The sequence below is a fragment of the Myotis myotis genome, unplaced genomic scaffold (assembly GCF_014108235.1).
Source record: "Myotis myotis isolate mMyoMyo1 unplaced genomic scaffold, mMyoMyo1.p scaffold_m19_p_6, whole genome shotgun sequence".
Taxonomy (NCBI): Eukaryota; Metazoa; Chordata; class Mammalia; order Chiroptera; family Vespertilionidae; genus Myotis; species Myotis myotis.
The window spans coordinates 50,422,890-50,441,750 of record NW_023416368.1 but is presented as its reverse complement, the minus strand read 5'-3'; the positions used below and the strand labels follow the sequence as shown (position 1 = coordinate 50,441,750).

Here is an 18,861-nt window from a genome sequence, read left to right as displayed (position 1 = left end):
TGAAAAGAAAGGAGACTAATCAGTAGGAAATAGCATTGAAACTACTAGATTGAAACAAAAAAGAAAACAAAGTCACTCCCAATCCCAATGCTACGCTCTCCGTTAAGCACTGAGATAAAAGGAAAACAAAATTAAAATATACTTATCTTCGTGTCATGAAGAAATAAAAGTGACAGGTATTACGAGACCATTTACTTCTTATTGCTAAACCACTGTAAACAGTGTAATGATCAATAATGAGACTTTAACGCTCTCAAACTAGTACATTTTCTCATATACAGACAGACCCTTGATGCAATACAGTGATTAGAAGTTGTTGCCATCTTTCTTTAATTATAAACAACTACAGATTTAAAATGACTCTGAACCAGATAGAAGGCCTTCAACTATACCATATTTCATATTATTAGTAGCTAGTAATGGTTACTGAAATACAAAAATATACAACAGCTATCCTATATAGAAAAATATTTACATTTATCACTTTACCATATTCTATTGATATTATGTCTTCAAATATATAGAAGAAAGATAATTTTTATTATTCATAATAATAATAATAAAAGAATAACTGCTAACAAATATCAAATACTACTTATCAGTCACTGTTCTGAGCTACTTCCACATTAATTATTTTTTTGTCATCACAACCACTGTATAACAAAGGTTCTGCCAGTATCATCATTTTAAAGATGAGAAATCTGAGGAACAGAGAAATTATATAACTTGCCCAAACTTACACAGCGGGTAACTGGCAGCCTCAGAGCAGGAACCAGAGAGCCCAGCTTGCACCCAAGTGTCTACCCCTCGACTGCGCTCCTCAGAAATTAAAGCAAAGTCACCTTCTGCTTGGAAAATCCCTACCGCCCAGCTTTCCAGAGGCCCCTCCCTTGAAAATGAAACTTGGTCTATAGGGTTTCTTGCAGAGGTGAGAGTGAAAACACCTTCTGTCTAAGAAGGCTAGGAGACAGGTTGCCCCGAGGATAAGAAAGATGTCATAAGCAGATGTTTCAGCCAGGAGAGTGGGAAGGCGAAGGGAAACAGAGGTAGAAGGCATGTGTGTGATAAATCCTCCCAGCAAGGGTTGATCCTCTCTTCCGGAGCAGGTTGAGAGCGTATTGGGTGGCAGGCTTAGCTGTGCCCCCTCCATCCCCACCCACTCTGGGATCGTGGATAAATACCAACACGAAGGGAAGCCACAATCAAGAGGCAGCCAAATGTGACTGAAAAACAAAGCTGAGAATTAGTTAAGCGAAGAGGATTGCGTTAACACACCCAAGCTTCCTCTTTGAAAGGAATCCAGAAGTTTCTGTCAAAGCCCATAGGGACTATAGAAGACGGCTGAAGAGAGAGCCAGAGGCTTGCATGGGTGAGGCGTGGTGAGGCGATGGAAAGGAAGCTGAACCCAATACAGCATGACCTGGTAAGGTAGATGGAGGATCTACAGCATCTATCTTTCAAAAGGCCCTCCATTCTAAAGAGACTATCACCTAACAAGGATGTTCCAGCATATGTGGCACTAAATGTTACCTCTATCACAAAATCAATTTACAATAAAATGAATAATTTAATAAAATTATAAAGCAATGTAACCACAATTATAAAATGTGTATGAATAAAAAGTAGTCACACAACCTGTATACTTTTTTAGTGCACAAATTACATTTCTGTAAAGTGAACTTTACTAACAGTAGCAGTAGACAGAGCTTAATGTCCCATAAAAAATGGTAACAATATCAAGTTAGGGTTCCACAGAATATTTAGATAACCTATTGTATCTTAAAATTGAGGGTTACGTAAATAACCTTACTAATGGTAGATGGTGACGGTGGGTTTCTTGCTTTTATGTGTAAGTGACTAATCCTCATACTCTTCACAATTTCCTAAATATTATGTAGAGACAAAATATGCACACCACACTCGGGGGCACTGTGATGAGCGGGTGAGTTGGGCAGAGTGGGACAGGTGCTTGTGGCTGCAGAGAGCAGAATGGTGATTGTCAGAGGCAGGGGGTAGGGCAAAGAGGTGGGTGAGGGGGTCAAAATATATATATATATATATATATATATATATATATATATATATATATATATATATATATATATAAATAAAAAAGATATCACAAAATCCATGCACAAAAAGTCCTTAATTTTATATTATATACCTTTCTAACAAGTTTAGTTAGCTGGTTCCTTCACCCATCATAAATTACTAGTTAAAATCATGGCACGCTAGGGCCTGGTAATACGAACCCACCAGGGCCCAAAGCACAGTTAACGCAGTGTGATGCTCCCATATCACAGTTTTCATCCATCCTCAGTCACAGTGGAACTGCATTTCAAACTTTGTACATGAGGTCAATGGTTAATTAGGAGCACTCCGTAGAAAAAAGACTTTAAGCCGGTGCTTCTGGACAGCAGCTATTATCTAAAGCAAAGGCTATTGACCTGTCGTGAGCCACGTCAGTGACGCAGAGAACCCAGTAGTTCTTGGGCCTATTAACTTCAATGATATGTCACTTCGAGCATTTTTTTAAATATATTTTTTATTCATTTTTTACAGAGAGGAGGGGAGAGGGATAGAGAGTTAGAAACATCGATGAGAGAGAAACATCGATCAGCTGCCTCCTGCACGCCCCCCACTGGGGATGTGCCTGCAACCCAGGTACATGCCCTTGACTGGAATCGAACCTGGGACCCTTGAGTCTGCAGGCTGACGCTCTATCCACTGAGCCAAACCGGTTAGGGCACACTTCAAGCATTTTATTCTGTCTTCCGCTGATTATTCTCAACCTGTCACATTCTTCCTTGAATCGGAGTCCAAACCGCCATATCATTTCACTTGGACTACTTCCTAACGCTCTCGTCACCACCCAAGAATAGCCCACCCGCCGCCCCCAAGTTTGTTCTTCGTGGACTAGCGATCCTGGTAAAACATGGATTGTATCATGTCTCTCCCCTGCTTCGAATCCTCTAGAAGTTCCTTGTTGACCTTAGGATTTAGTCCAAAATAATACTTGGAATAACCTTTAACGTAATACGTGTCCTAGTTCCTGCCGACTTCTCCAAACTCATTACACTCCTCCGCCTTTCTCTCTTCCCTGGCCTTTCAAAATAAAAACGAAACAAAACAAGACAAACAAAAATATGTGATAAAATATACACTGCTACATGACAAAAAATAAACACATCTCACATTATCCCCCATTATAACTAAAAAATCCAGAGTTTCAAAAATTAGTATTTGATTGAACTCCACCCTTCCTCCCCATAAGTGAATAAATAGAGTTCTGAAAAGCAGAACCCAAACTTGTTTCTTAATCTTGCTGACTAGGCAAAGCAAACCCATTTTTTTAAAGGTAAGTGACATACTGAGAAGGAAGACAATAGGGTGTGAATTGAACCATAGGTGCTCCAACACAGGGTAGACAGACATATGCTCTTAATAAGGTAAGTCACTGTCTTCTGATTCGTGTCAGACTTGCTTTGCTCACATTCTTTCATTTTAAGTTGTTCCATAGAAAAAATGTGTCATCATCTGAATAGATGATAGTAATAGCTATTGCTTATTAAGTGCCTACTATAATCCAAAGGCCACGCATAACAGGTTAAAGGCTTCGCTCATGTGCTGTTTATAGAACCTCTATGAGGCAGGAACCATTGCTGCGTCCATCTGGCAAATGATAAAACTGATAGCAATGCTACTAGGTGGCAGAGAGGGCTTCAGATTCGAGTGAGCCGGTCTCCAAACACTGTACCAACTGTGCCCTAAAAATGCATTTGACAAAAGTCAGCACTGGTTCTTTTTTCTAAAAAAAAAATATTCTTAATCAAAGGAATAGAATAATAATTTCTTAAGATAATAAAAATCTCCTTCAATTTAATACCAATGTCAAGCTTACTAGCAAATCACTATAGGTATTCATTCCCATTGTATTCAGGAATCAGAATAAGATAGTCTGGTGATATTATTTGGCATTTTTCTGGAATTTCTGATTAACACAAATAATGGCAGAAAAATAGAAACTATAGTTATAATTATTCAAAATAATAAAACCACTACTGGTATATTCTTCTACAATTATTTAATTAACAAAGCTAAGCAAATTACATGAGGCATCATAAGAACTAAAACAGCAAGTTATATGGGATGGTTTAGAACAAAATAAATCATAAATAAAAATTAAATAACAAAAATTTTCATATTCATCATTCTATATCTTAGCAATATGTAGAAAAAATTACTTAGTTCATATTAATGACAAAATTATATTCTTAAGAATGAACATGATAAGGAATATATTGAATTTGAATAAAAGTCAATAAAATCAGACAATAGAACAGCGGTTCTCAACCTGTGGGTCGTGGCCTCTTTGGCGGTCAAATGACCCTTTCACAAGAGTCGCCTAAGACCATCCTCAGAATAATTTAAGAAGTATACTTTATTCCTGGATGGGAACACTATACACTACAGAGTTATTATTTTCCCAAATTATCTCAGAAGAAATAAAATTGGAAGTGAACTTGACATATAAGTGGATATAGAAAGTTAAACTGACACTATGATCTTAGAGTTGATAGGGAAAAATCCACTGGTGAAAATTATTTTGAGATAGAGAAGTGATAAAGAGGAACTAGACCTAGTAGATGTTAAAATTGACCACACAAAAAAATAAATTTGTCACTGAAGTATGAATAGATGACTTCATGAAACACTGAATCATGACACCGCAGGTAAGGGAACATTATTTAACAAACATTCTGAGAAGCCACTGGTTAGCTATTTAGGAGAAGAATAATATTCTCATCTCACATCATATGACAAATTCCAGCTTTTAAAAAAAAGGCATTCTAGCCCTGCCAGATTGCTCAGTGGTTAGAGCATCAGCCCTCAGTCTTGACCAGTTTCGATTCCTGGTCAAGGACCCTCCAGCAAGGGGGAGAGATCAACCACAGGATGTGTATGCATGCACATAAGCATAACCAATGGACACAGACACCAGGGGGGTGAGGGCATGAGCGGGGGATGGGTGGGGGGAGGACGGGGAGGGGGGCGGGATAAGGACACATGCAATACCTTAATCAATAAAGAAAAAAAAAGAACCCTCCAGCAGGAGGCAACTACTCCATATGTCTCTCTTATGCCGATGTTTTTTTCTCTCTCTCCCCCTCCACCCTCCCTTCCACTCTCTCTAAAAAACAAAATCAATGGAAAAAATATCCTCAGGTGAGAATTAAAAAAAAAAAAGACATTCTATTAAAAAATATATAAGTATATCATCCTGGATAGGCTTTAAAACAATTTTTTAAATACTTAAGAAAATAAGATTGATAGATTTGACAAAATAAAAATCATGAAGTCCTGTAAGTTAATGTATAGTAAACAAAATGATAAGATAAACAGATTTTTTAAAGCGAAATAAGTATGTTAAAATGTACTGGTTGCTTATATTGTAGGGCAGTGGTCGGCAAACTGCGGCTCGTGAGCCACATGTGGTCCTTTGGCCCTTTGAGTGTGGCCACAAAGTTTCAATCACACTGGACGTGCGCACCCACAAGTGGTATTTTGTGGAAGAGCCACACTCAAGGGGCCACAGTTTGCCGACACTGTTGTAGGGAATTAGAAAATTTGGTTTACAAAAATGAAAATATCTCTAAATGTAGGGAACTGAAGAGATAATTTCAAAAAATGAAAAAATGAATAATAAATGAAAACAAAGAAATTCAATGTCTATAATAATCAAGAATACAAAATAAAATGAGATGCAATTCCTCGTTTTACAAAATTGAAAAAAAATACATTTTATAATATTTTTTTCCTATAAAGGTAATCTATCCACATGGTTGAAAAACAAAACAATATGAGAGGTATCCATTTAGAAATTGTGCCCTGATTCCTATCCCTGGCCACCCTGTTTTCCCTCCACCCTCTTGTCTTTATTCAGACAACCATTTTTATTAGTTCCTGTGGGTTCTTGAAACTGCCCCTATGAAACGCAAGCAAACTTAGAAGTATATACTTACATTCCCATAGTTCTTAAATAAAATGTAAAAACCAAGCATTTTATAGGAGGTTGAATATTGTTATAAGTTGAAATGGAATTTGTATTTCTTTTAATGCAAACTATCCCTTCATAATCTTTGCCCATCGTTCTATTGCTTTGCACTTCCCCACACCCCCACAATTTAACATATTAGCGAGAAAATGCTTGGTTATTTGAGAGGCAGATATTTTTTCTTAGTTTATCATTCTCCTTTAGAATTTCCCCAGAGTAGCTGGGGTTTTTTGTTTTGATTTGTTTTTGCCAACCAAAAAAAATTTTCTTATGTGTCAGATTTATCTTTTTTTCTCTTTTAGATGTTGGAATTGAAACATTTTAGCTTCTTTGGGTTTTCTAAGTATTAAGTCACCCACAAATAACAGTTTTACTTTCACCTTCCTAAATGTTATCCTCACATTTCTTTCTCCTGTCTAGCTTTGCTGACTAATAACTCAGGCAGAGCTTCGCTAATGGTGAGAACTATGCACCCTTTTCATTTCATTTGTACTTATAGCAGACACAGCAGAAAGCCTATAGCATTTTGACATGACTTATAAGGCTGTGTCCGGGCTCAGATGTGCATGTTAGTGCATAAACAGTCTGTCAGCTTGTCATGGTCATATGTTTAACTCTTACCCTATTGAGTCATCTTTTGTTTTTCTTAACATGCAGAATGACTGTTGCATTTTGTCAAATGACTATTCAGCATCTATAGAGATTAACATATGCTACACATGCCTTTTCTCCCTTAGATCAATGAATATGATGAATTACTCTAATAGAAATCATATTTCATTCCTAGTATGAACCCTTCTTTATCCTGACATATTACTTCTTAATGATTGCTGGGTTCCTCAGTGGTAGCAATACCTAGTATGTGTTTTTCCCTAAGACTGTTAGTACGTTTCTTGAGTTTGGGGAATTCTTAATTAAAATTCTAGGAAACAGAGCAGTTTCAAGGAAGGATATGAAGTTAGAGGATAAGTTTTACTTTGTAGGTAATTATAGGAAAAAAGCATGTTCTTCATACTTTTCCTTTCAATGTTTATTTACTTATTATTTTCTGATGCCAGAAATGATTGCCCAAGACAGGAATTTACCTTTTCCTCCTAAGATTCTTGTAAAGAGTTTCATTTTTCATAAACCCTTTATTTCATATTTTTTCCTGATCTATACACATGCTCCAGGATTTTTTTCTGAAAGAGCTAATATTACTGAAAGTAAAAATAAAATAAAAGTGTAGTCACTTTATCAAGAGAAAGTCAGTTTCTTGGGTTTCCATGTCTGTAACTTTATTTTGTTTAGTTCTTGAGGCTGACCTTCAATTTACATTATTCTAAAATATTTTTCAAAAGTTTCAATATGCCATTCAAAAAACCTAATCTACATTATTCTCTACTTTCTTGACAGTGGCAAAATCACTCAGAAATTGAGTAGCTGAATTGCATTCATTATTTAATTTTAAGCTCTCCAGTTCCTTTCAAATTAACATAAATAATTACAGAAAATGAGATGTAGAATGTCTTCACCTTGCATGCCAACAGTGGACAAACTATGACCCACAGGCCAAACCTTTCATCTGTTTTGTAAATAAGACTTTGTTGGAAGAAAGCCACGCCCATTCTGTCTATGGCTGCCAAACAACAATAAGGCCGAGCTGAGCAGTTCTGACTAAGATCAGTTGGCTTACAAAGCCTACCGTATTTACCACCTGGCTCTTTTCAGAAAAAATATATATTGCCCACCTCTGATATATGCAATGTTCTCTGTCCTCAGAAAATGCCTTAAATATTCTATGACAAATGGCATTTTCCTTTATAGCCAAAATGCTCATTTAAAAATTTCTGAGTATATACAGCTGCTCAAAAAATGTATGCACACTTCAACAGCTGATAGCTCAACTTTGAAAATGAAATGTAATTTAATAAACACTACTTTTATAAATATTAAAAGTGTATATATGCATTTTTGGGACACCCTATATATAACTTCACCGGGTTTGCCACATCTTCGTTATTATTCGTTACATGCTTACATTAAAAAATCTATACTGCCTGATATAATTCTTAAAACCTTACTTACATGACTTCCTGTTGGCTGGCTATATGCTAACATTGACTTCTCTGCGTCCTGTGCCAACACCAGCATGGCACATGATGGGATACTGCTTCAAAGAACCAGATGGCCGTACGTGGAAATGAATTCTGTAGAAGTCAAGGAGAGGGGTAAAATGATTTAAAAGTACGTACTGAACGATTCTCCCATCCTCACATTTAGTTACCGCCACACAGATCAGGCTAGAAAAACAGGAAGACTCATATGGAGAAAGCTTCAGAAGTCAATAGGAATTTGGGGGGGTTAATTTTTCCTAAAACCTTTAGACTTCCCCATAACTTAACTCAAATCCATGTTGACTATTTCATTTGGAAGACAAATAATCATACATCATTTAAAAGAAACTATAACATTTCATACAGTTCTCCAGTGAAATGTTTTTTTTTACTTTCTCACACACACACAAAAAAAAACCCCCACAAAGCAAATGTGGTGTCAAATGTGTTTGTGGACTCAGTGTCATTACTGACCATCTCTAAGTTGCAAACATTTATTCTAAGAGTGAAGTGACAAACTCTCCCTGCAGACACTCAGTAGTAAAATACATCATGTTTTCAAGGAATACGTCATTTTGAAGGAGTTTAACTATGCCAACAGATTATAGCATTAGGAAACCATAAAGTAGTATGTTTCCTACTTAAAAGGTAGTGTAACTTAATTACAGCATTTAAAAGAGTTAAGCATTATAAATCCTATTTTGTAAAATAAATTAAGAAACACTTTAACCAAAGATCAGAATGGTTCATGATATAAAGAATATCTATACTAATAATAAAATTGTATGTATAATCTTATTTCTGACTGCTACTGATATAGTTAAAAGTTAATATAATGTTAAGTCCAAAAGTTTAGACTTTCAATATATATGTTTGCATACTGGTACTTTCTTGAGTTATTTATTGAAAAATATTTACTCAAGATTGTATATAAGGACCTATACTAGATGCTCTAATAACTGGTTTTAATACTTAAGGAACTCACCAACCTGTGCATGGGGAAAACTTCAAAAAACTAAATAAAGCTGTTAGTGTTTCAACAGAAGAATGAAGAAAAACCCATGTAAAAATAGAGTGAGGCAATTAATTCTCTAGAGATTAGGAAGATAAGGAACTTGGACAGACTTCAGTGAGTAGGTACATTTGAGCTGGCCTTGAAGTAGTGTTACTCAAAGGGAATGTTTCTTGTGGAGGCTGAGAATTCAAGAGGGTGGGTAAAGAATGATATTTTAATAGGACTTTAAATGTAGCTTGACATTTTCCCTGGAACTGGTGACTAAAACCCAATGTTGGGAATAAAGAAGCTTTCGGTTGGCCCACAATCTAGAGGAGTTTCATAGCTACATCAGGTACCTGCTCCAGGACTAACGCAGAGGTGGGCAAACCCTTAATATGTCTATGACTTACAAATCCCTAACTCCCCTTCAAGAGCCCAACCCCAGTCCATATACAGGAGACTAAAATACCAATCAGGGAAAGACAAAGATTGGAATCACAAGCTGAGGACCGGATGAAAATTGTTATGTGGCTATACACAGAGAGATTGTGTTTTGAACCCAAATTCTCACATTGAAACCCTACCCTCTAATGTTATGGTATTTGGAGATGGGGCTTTTGGGAGGTAATGAGGTTAAGTGAATGCATAAAGGTGGGGCCCTCATAATAAAATTAGTGCCTTTATAAGAAGAGACGCTAGAGAGCTTGCTTCCTCTCTCCTCCCCATCACGTGAGGACAGACATAGTAAGAAGGCAGCCATCTGCAATCCAGGAAGAGAGTCCTCATCAGAGAACTGAACCAGCCAGTATCTTGATCTTGATCTTGGACTTCCCAGCTTCTAGAAGTCCAGGTACGGTATTTTTATGGCAGCCAGAGATGATTAATACAGACTGGCATTTTATCCCTTGGCTGGATATCATATCAGCTAATGATATTATTGACTTGCTCTTAAACTTACCTGGCAAAAGAAAAAAAATAATGGAGAAAAGTATCATATCTTGTTTCCAGTGTTTGATCCAGCAAAGCTGTGATCAGGCCTGGCCTCCAATGGGACTCAGATAATGAGAGCTGTTGAGCTGTACCACCAGGGGAGGTTAAGCCTGATCACCCACAGAAGGCCAGTGGGGAGGCCACTATATGGAATGTGGAAGAACTCACACACATATCCTATAAGAGAGCCCAACTTTAGAACCCTCTCATACAGAAGGTATCAAAGATCAGTTACTGTTAGCCAGGAAAAGAAGCAACCACCGACAGAGGATGGCCTAGTTAAGCAGGAGACAGCTGGCCCTTTGGTTCTATGCCACCCTCTCAGTCTCTAACTTCCAACAATTAGAACTAGAAAGAGGAAGCTAGAAGGCACCCCTTTCCCCTACTAGTCCCAGTTATTACTTGAACTGGAGGAACATATGGAGATGTGGTTGGGATTTTAAATAGACTAGAGTCCAGTGGTTCTCAACCTTCTGGCCCTTTAAATACAGTTCCTCATGTTGTGACCCAACCATAAAATTATTCTCGTTGCTACTTCATAACTGTAATGTTGCTACTGTTATGAATCGTAATATAAGTATCTGATATGCAGGATGGTCTTAGGCGACCCCTGTGAAAGGGTCGTTCGACCGCCAAAGGGGTCGCGACCCACAGGTTGAGAACCGCTGGACTAGACAAATAATTGGAAGTGACCAGAACACTATAGGACTGACACTTCTGAAAATGGATAATTGTAAATGGATTATGAGGAGAGTGGTTCCAGCAACATTTCAGAGTTGGCATCAATAAGTCTATTTTGCAGTAAAAAAAGAAGAGTCTATGTTTGTTAAGAAAATATTAAAAATGAAGGCAAAACACAGCAAAGAATTAGAGAGGAGAGATTTAAATTTCTGTGTTATCATCTATGAAGAAACTCTGGGAAAAAATGTTTAAAATATTCTTCAGAGTTACTGAGATTATGAGCTCCTTGAAGACAGGAACCGTAGCTTGGTAATTTAGAATGCCCAAAGCCTAGTACAGTGCCTGAACCAGAGGAGGCAGTCACTAATTCATTTTTAAATTGAATCTTCCATATGGCAACAGATCAGCCTTTTTTCTTTAATGTGGGATCTAGGGAAACTCTAGAAATGGAGAAAGAATAGCATATTCTATTAACGTATTTTCCTGACTTGGTTTTCCCATTAGCTTATAGTCTGCAACATACAAAAAGTATCCAGAGTTGTGCTGTCCAATTGAGTAGCCACTAGCCACATATGCCTACTTTAATTTAATCATAAGTTAATTAAAGTAAAATGAAACTGGAAATTCGCTTCCTCAGTTGAGCTAGCCACATTTCAAGTACTCATGCGGTTATTGGCTACCATACTGCACACAGCATATATAAAACATTTTTTAAAAATGTTTTTATTGATATTTAGAGAGAGAGAGGAAGGGAGTGGGAGAGATAGAAACATCAATGAGAAATAATAACATCGATTGGCTGCCCCTGCATGCCCTCTGTGGGGGATCAAGCCCACAATTCTTGCATATGCCATGACTGGGAACAGAACTGGTGACCTCCTGGTGTGTGGGCTGATGCTCAACCCCTGAGCCACATCAGCCAGACACAGAATATTTTCATCACTGCAAAAGTTTCTGTTGTACAACTGTGATCTAGCTATAGCACGACTTTGGAGTCAAACAGATTTGGATTTGAATTCTGACATAGCCACTTACTAACATTAAGGTTTGGGGAAAGTTAATGAATTTCTTAGGGCAGGGGTGGGCAACCCCTGGCACGCATGCCAAACATGACACACCAGTAACTTTTGCTGGCATGCGAAACCCTCTCTTATAATCTTCCATTTACAATTTTTTCCTTAATATCAACTTTTTTATTTTTCAGATAAATTCAGTGTAGGTGCATCTTAGATAAATAATTTTACATAACAAGTTATCTTAAAGACCATAGACATTGATTGACGAGAGAAGGGAAGAGCAATTTCTATGCCTCTGCCTTAACTCCCCCTGCCTTCCTAGATCCAACCAGTGTTTTAGTTTCATCCATATACGCTTGTAAATCTTTGTTCTCAGTGATGAATTTTGTTAAATCTCGTAATAGGAGTAGCCTGACGGATGAAAGTAGTAGCTCGTGCATATCTCTGAAGGTCACGAAATATAAACCTGATGTAAAATCTCTGTCATCAGTGATGCAGCAGCAAAAGTCCCACTGATAATACCAAACGGAGTCATAAAGTTTTCTGTCGGACTATCAGTGTACATGTACACATTAAAAAATAAATGTATTTTTCGTCATCATATACTGTGTTTTTGTCGCTCGAATGAATTTTATTATTTCTTCAAGGTTCTTCACATACGTACACCTGAAGAGATATCAAGTAGGCGTAACACGTTCTCAAAAAATTAGGGTTGGCACGCAGAAGAATTTTGAGTCAGAGATGTCAGAGATTTTGCTGGTTTGGGCACGCACTCACAAAAAGGTTGCCCACCCCTGTCTTAGGGCCTCTGTTTCTCCCTCTGCAGAATGGGGACAATGTGAGTACCCACCTCACTGGTCATTGTAAGGTTCAAGTGAGCTCATTCATGCAAACTACATAGAACAGGCCTTGACATAGAGTGAACACTCAAAAGTCTCACCTCTTATTAGTGATTATCACTCTGTGAAGATAACATCTCACCATGAACCAGTCATCGGATCCCTCACATCAGGCTGTTCCACCCTCCCACAGGACTGGCAAGAGGAAAATGGCCATTAACACCCTTACCACCTAGTTCGGAGTTATTAAAGTGCCACTTTACAGTGAATGAAACTCGCACTAATTCCTTCTTCAGGGAAGCCTTGCTATGAAAAAATGTTGGCAAATTAAACATGCGTTAGCGATGTGACTGACTGACTCCCCGGTGCCAGCTTTTTCTTGAAATGAACATTTGGCAAGACATACCCCTTGATATCATTTTAAAATTCTCACACACAAAAAAGGCTGTCAAACGGTCATGGAAAGGCGCAGCTGGTACAGCAGAATCAAAGTGGAAGAAGACAGCCAGGTGGGTCAAGGTCAGGTTTTTACTGCTGGTAATTTTGAGCTAAGATTTGAAGAACATGAAAAACATGATGAGGAAAGAGAGATAAGTGGATAAAGAAACAATACCAAGAGAAAGTAAAGAGAAAGAAAAGAGAGAAGTCTGGTAGTTTTAGCCCTTCAAGAAGAAAGATTTTCCTTTTATCCCTTGTTAACTTGTGGCTTTCAACAACAGGAAACTAGAGAGGTCTAAATCTAGTGGCCGGTTTTTACTTCTTTGGTCCTACTATGCAACATCTTCATATAATAGGAATGCTAAATATATATGTATAAAATATTATATATACAGGGTTTCCCCCAAAAATGTATACACACCTTAAGAGCTAATAGCTCAATTTTAAAAATGAAATGTATTTTAATAGATAGTGCCTTTATAATTATTCAAAACATGTGTATACATTTTTTTGGACAATATATATATATATATATATATATATATATATATATATATATATATATAAAACTATTTTGGTGCCTTTCTGATCCTTCAAATATTTCTAGTTAAAGATAAATGATCCAACCAATAAAAAGTTCCCAAGTATATGTTTAAAAAGGATTTTCTTCTTTTGAATTGTTCGGGTATTTATATAAAAAGATTCATATAAAAATTATTCTTCAACATAAAAATCAGCCAATCATTACCAAACAATTTTCCAGTACTGCCACTATAGATAATTGTTTAACTATTAAAGTGTATGTTATGATTTATAGCAGCCATAATGGCACCCATCTCTATATGATTGCTTGCTGCTGCCACAGAAGACATACCTCATCTGTTGCAGCACTCGATGCCATATGACAATTTGAAATTATGCACATTTCTTATTACCTGCTGATAATAGCTTATCAGTGAAAGCAACAGCTTAATTACACCGCACATCTCCCGCTGGATTCTCACATTTCCATTGCTTCTCACCCAGCCCCTAAAGAAGCAAAGGGGTACCATTGCCACAATCCTCAGAAATAACATAATTAAGTTAAAAAGTCTAAGGCGAAGCTGATCTTTTATTAAACATAGATGCACTTTAGACCACAAAATCCCTCAGTCCTGTCTCCAGACTGTTTCACTAGAGCTGGTTGTCACTCTTCCAGGGTTTAATTATTCCTACTGACGAGGCCTCTGTTGTCTCCCACTCCAAATACTTGGCTGTTTTATAAAATGTGCCCTGAACTTTGGATCTCTGAATCAACACAGTGGCCACAAATTTGCAGTAGAAGTCCCATAGGTTTTGTTTCTAAAGCACGGTTTGACAGGCTGCTTGTGACAAGTAAACTAAACTTCTCCAGTCTATATAGCAAAGCAACAGTGCTTATACAACTGCTAAGAGGCAGACTCTGTGTTAGTGCAGTTTATTTGGCAACTGGTTGAGTGCTTGGACTCTTGAGTTGCAGTGTGGTCCATGTGGTTGCTGGCCTTCTTTTCCTTGGACTGGACAGCAGGACTTGTCTACCTTTCATGGCATTGCTGGTTCTTTCTTCTCGCCAAGCACTGTGGCTGGGACACAGCTATCAGAATGCCTGCCCTTACATTCGGAGACTGACGGTTTATGTGCATTACCTCCTCTTTCATGGGTCTCATTACATGTTCTTATTTAAATAGTAGTTCCTAAAACTATGACTATAAATAGATTACGATGTCTTTCTTCTTTCTAGTCTTTGTTTTTCATGTTTCTCTTTCATGATCCTTAGCTTTGTGCAAAGAAGATGGGCTGATAGACATTTTCAAACACCCAACGTGCTTCATTCATTTTATAAGATTTCACATTTGTTGCAGTCTTTAAGATTTTGACCCTTTCTACTGGGTGTGGAGTGATATAATGGCTAAAAGTGGGTGGCCACTTCTTGAACCAGTGCCATCCTTAAATAACTGAGACTGCACTATTAACCTAAATGATCAAATTACTAACAAAAAGATTCCTTGACAAATGGCGGAGTGAGAACAAAGGAAACCGGAAAGTCTTGTAGACTATATCATCTAGGTTAGAATGCAAAATAGGAAATTATCTCCACTCAGTTATAGAACATAGCCTCCCCGGCAACTAACATTAAATGTGTTGCTGTCATGTGCGTGGACCACAAACATTCATTTCTACAGACATAGAATCACCGCTTTGGGCTTGTGTAAACACGGCAGAGATGTTCACCATCCTGTCATTTACTAGACTTCATGCAGACTGCCATCTTTCTAGTCTATGCATCATTAGCATAATTTCCAAAACCATAGTTCATGCAATATTGAGACTGAAGGCTCTTTGATGACAATGGGAGCCTTCCCAATGTACCAAAACCATGGAGTGGACTGGAAGCCAGAGACTTGACCGCTCCTGGTTTTGTCTTTAGATAGCTAAGTGGCCTTAGCAGGGTACTTCATGTCTCTTAGCCTCAGGTTTGTTTTTTTTTATCTTTAAAATAAGGAGGTCAGGTTGGTCCATGTCTGAAGTCCCTTCCAGTGCCTAAGTTCATCTGTGACAGTCACAGATGGTTAGCAGCATATGATCAAATTCATCTACCTTGTGCTAAGCCTCAAAACCATCAGATTTGACACCTGAGGTAATGCCCCCAGTCTAATCATCCTAATTTTCCAGAAGAGAACCAAAGTGCAGAGAAATTAAATGTATTTTTGCAGTTTTACACAAAGAGGTAATATTGGGGTTGACCTTGTGTCTTGTTCCCAGTTCAATTCTTCACTAGTAGCTCATTCAGGGAACAGAAAGCATAAGGCATGCATGATCCATTGTGCTGTCTCTCCATGTTAGCTTCGATCTCAAAAGAGGCCAACTTATCCCCCAAATCTAGGATTACAATAGGCTGGGAAGGGGTTCATAACCCCGTATGTATTGACAATGACTGAAGGGCTATAGATTTTGGTTTGTTTTAATTTTGGATCTTAGATGTAACTATCCTGCAACAACACTAGTATCACCAGCAAAATACTTCTACAATGCAATCTACTTCATTCCACTTATTTTCATACCACTACTTTCTGGGTCAGAACAACTAAAGTAAACATGCCATCCACAACTGCCCTGAGACAGCTCTGCTTCCTCATAACTCACCGCAGAGCAATTACCACCTTTCCGCCTTGGATGAATGAGAAGATGGAAAGCTCCTCACTGTGGCTAAGCTACCACTCTTGCTTTCACACTCAGATCTTTGGGATCTTTGCCCAGTGTGGGTTGATATAGAGCATCATATATTTATATAGCTACTGTTTCTGGTATGGATCAGTTAGATGAAGAATCAGCAAGGGCAGCTGGCTTCTTCTTTGAAAATCCACCCTGTAGGTTCCAGAGAAATACGGTGGTTTGTGGAATGCTCAGGAACTGATGCCACATCTGTGAAAATCCCATGGGTGGAGAAGGGAATTGTTTAGCAGCACAGAGCTGGACAGTCAGGACCCAGAAGTGGAGGGGGAGATGGAGAAGAGGTTTCTAAATGGCAGTATCTTGCTCTCACCCTCATTTTCCCTGAAAGGTAGGACCTGGGAGAAGTCTGCTTCACTGCATGTGTTAACCTTGACTGGTACTTGCAGTCTGGGCCTGGACTATGGGGCACACAGAACTTATGCAGTGGGCAACACAACTGCATATGTCTATACCTTAGATCTAAGCAATTGCTCATCCCATCACTACCACCAGACAGAGGGGTACCTAGAACAAAAGTCTGGGAAGGAACCTTGGGGAATGAGGTACTGGAGGAGTAGAGAGTCATGGGGTTGTTAAATCCAGAATACAATAGTACAGGCTCTTCAATCTGGTCTGTTGCTAGCCTATCTGGATTCAAACCCGTAGCCTGGAAGCAAATGCTTTATAAACTTCGAATGTGCCTTGAATTAAGAGAGGTTGAGGTTTTAGAAGAGAAATACCTCAATATCAAACCTAAAATCATCATCACGTCACATGTCTGAAGTTTTAAAGGTCCTTCACAAAACAATGAGAACTAGAATCTTGCTTCTTAGGGGTAGACTCTAAAGATATAAACTATAGATTTTTAAAATCTGACATTTGGGATTATTACAAGTTTTAAAGTGATAGAGTAATGTTGTTATGACTGTGTATTTGTTCTCTTGCATTCTCAAGAGAAGAGGCACTAAATAATTATCAACTACTAGGAGCCCGGTGCACGCATTCATGCACCAGCGGGGTCCCTTGGCCTGGCATGTGGGATCTGGCCAAAACCTGCTCTCCAACATCTCCCAAGGTGTCCTGGATTGAGAGAGGGCACAGGCCAGGCTGAGGGACCCCACCAGTTCATGATCAGGTTGGCCAGCCTGGAAGGGACTGCAGGAGGGCTTCAGGGCATGTCCAGCCCATCTCACTCAGTTCCCATCAGCTGGACCCCAATAGCAAGCTAACCTACCGGTTGGAGCATCTGCCCCCTGGTGGTCAGTGTACATCATAGTGACTGGTCAACTGTCTGCCTCCTGGTGGTCAGTGCATGTCATAGTGAGCAGTTGAGCGGCCTTAGCATATCATTAGCATATTACGCTTTGATTGGTTGATTGGATGACTGGACACTTAGCATGTTAAGCTTTCATTATATAGGATACTACTATTTTTATAAAATTTTCTCACTGTTTTTGTCTATTGAAAATTTTTTTTCAAAACATTTGGTAACTGGAATTAGGAAAAGGAAAGGTTTTTGATTTGAAGCAAGTTAGACAATAGAGTGCACTTTGTTTTTTCCCCTTGCACTTATTAAAGAATTTATTTTGCAATTTGTAAAAGTATCCCTTCAGTGAACAAACTGGCACACAATGTTAAACAGTCCTTTTTTTTTTTTTTTTTTTTAGTTCTATGAAGGTCATACTACTCCAAAGAGCTCATAAGTATCATCCAAATAATGAATGTAAGGATTCTATCTGTAGCCTGGCCCCAATTAGGCCCTCAACCCTCAAGAAATTGTATTTGCCTTTTTTTGAATATGATGGGAATGGTTTCCCAAAAGTTATGTGATCACTGATGGGTTATTTCCAAATAAATCTAGTCAAGCTCCTTTCCTCAGAACCTTATATTACTTGACCCCTCAGCAATATGTGATAATTACTGACAACAAAAAGAACATAATTAAAGATCTACTATGTGCTGGGCAAGGTGCTAGTCACACAAGGACGCAATGTTTCCCAAACTGCAGCCCTTCCAACTCCACCATCACATTCTTGCCATCCTTAGGACCACCTTCACCAATTACCACAGAGAGGCAACGTGAACACAAGTCAATATTGTAAAATACTGCACACAGTATTAGAAAAGTATCCGTGGAGAGAGCATAAAGGAGGGATGTGGGCGATATTTTTCAGGGGGCCATAGAGGTGGCAAAGTTGGGGTTTTGCCATGAGAACTTCATAAGGAAGTGATTCTTTAAAGTGGATATGTTTTTAAAGTAATGAGCTAATAGATAGAGAGAACATATTGGTGGTTGCTGGAGGCAGGGTTGGGGGTGGGTGAAATGACTGAAGGGTGTTAAAAGGTACAAAACTTCCAGGTAAATAAAGAAGGCATGGGGATGTAATGTACACTATAGTGACTATAGTTAACAATACTGTGCTGTATATTTGAAAGTTGCTAAGAGAGTAAGTCTCTAAAAGTTCTCATTACATGGGAAAAAATGCAGTAACTATGCGTGGTGATGAATGTTAATTAA

At 38.2% G+C, this 18,861-nt stretch overlaps 1 protein-coding gene across 9 annotated transcripts in view; it reads right to left on the bottom strand.

The window, feature by feature from the left end:
• The window catches only part of IL15 (interleukin 15), a 61,950-nt gene that overhangs the window by 31,870 nt on the left and 11,219 nt on the right, over window positions 1-18,861 (bottom strand). For 7 of the 9 annotated variants that reach the window (XM_036313909.1, XM_036313908.1, XM_036313903.1 and 4 more), the window contains one exon: window positions 8,123-8,244. The exons of the other annotated variants lie outside the window; for them this stretch is intronic. Coding sequence is in view for 5 of the 7 variants with exons in the window: in XM_036313903.1 (XP_036169796.1) it covers window positions 8,123-8,188 (66 nt within the window). In the remaining 2 variants the exon portion in view is untranslated. The remainder of the gene's footprint in view (window positions 1-8,122; window positions 8,245-18,861) is intronic. 9 annotated transcript variants of the gene reach the window in all.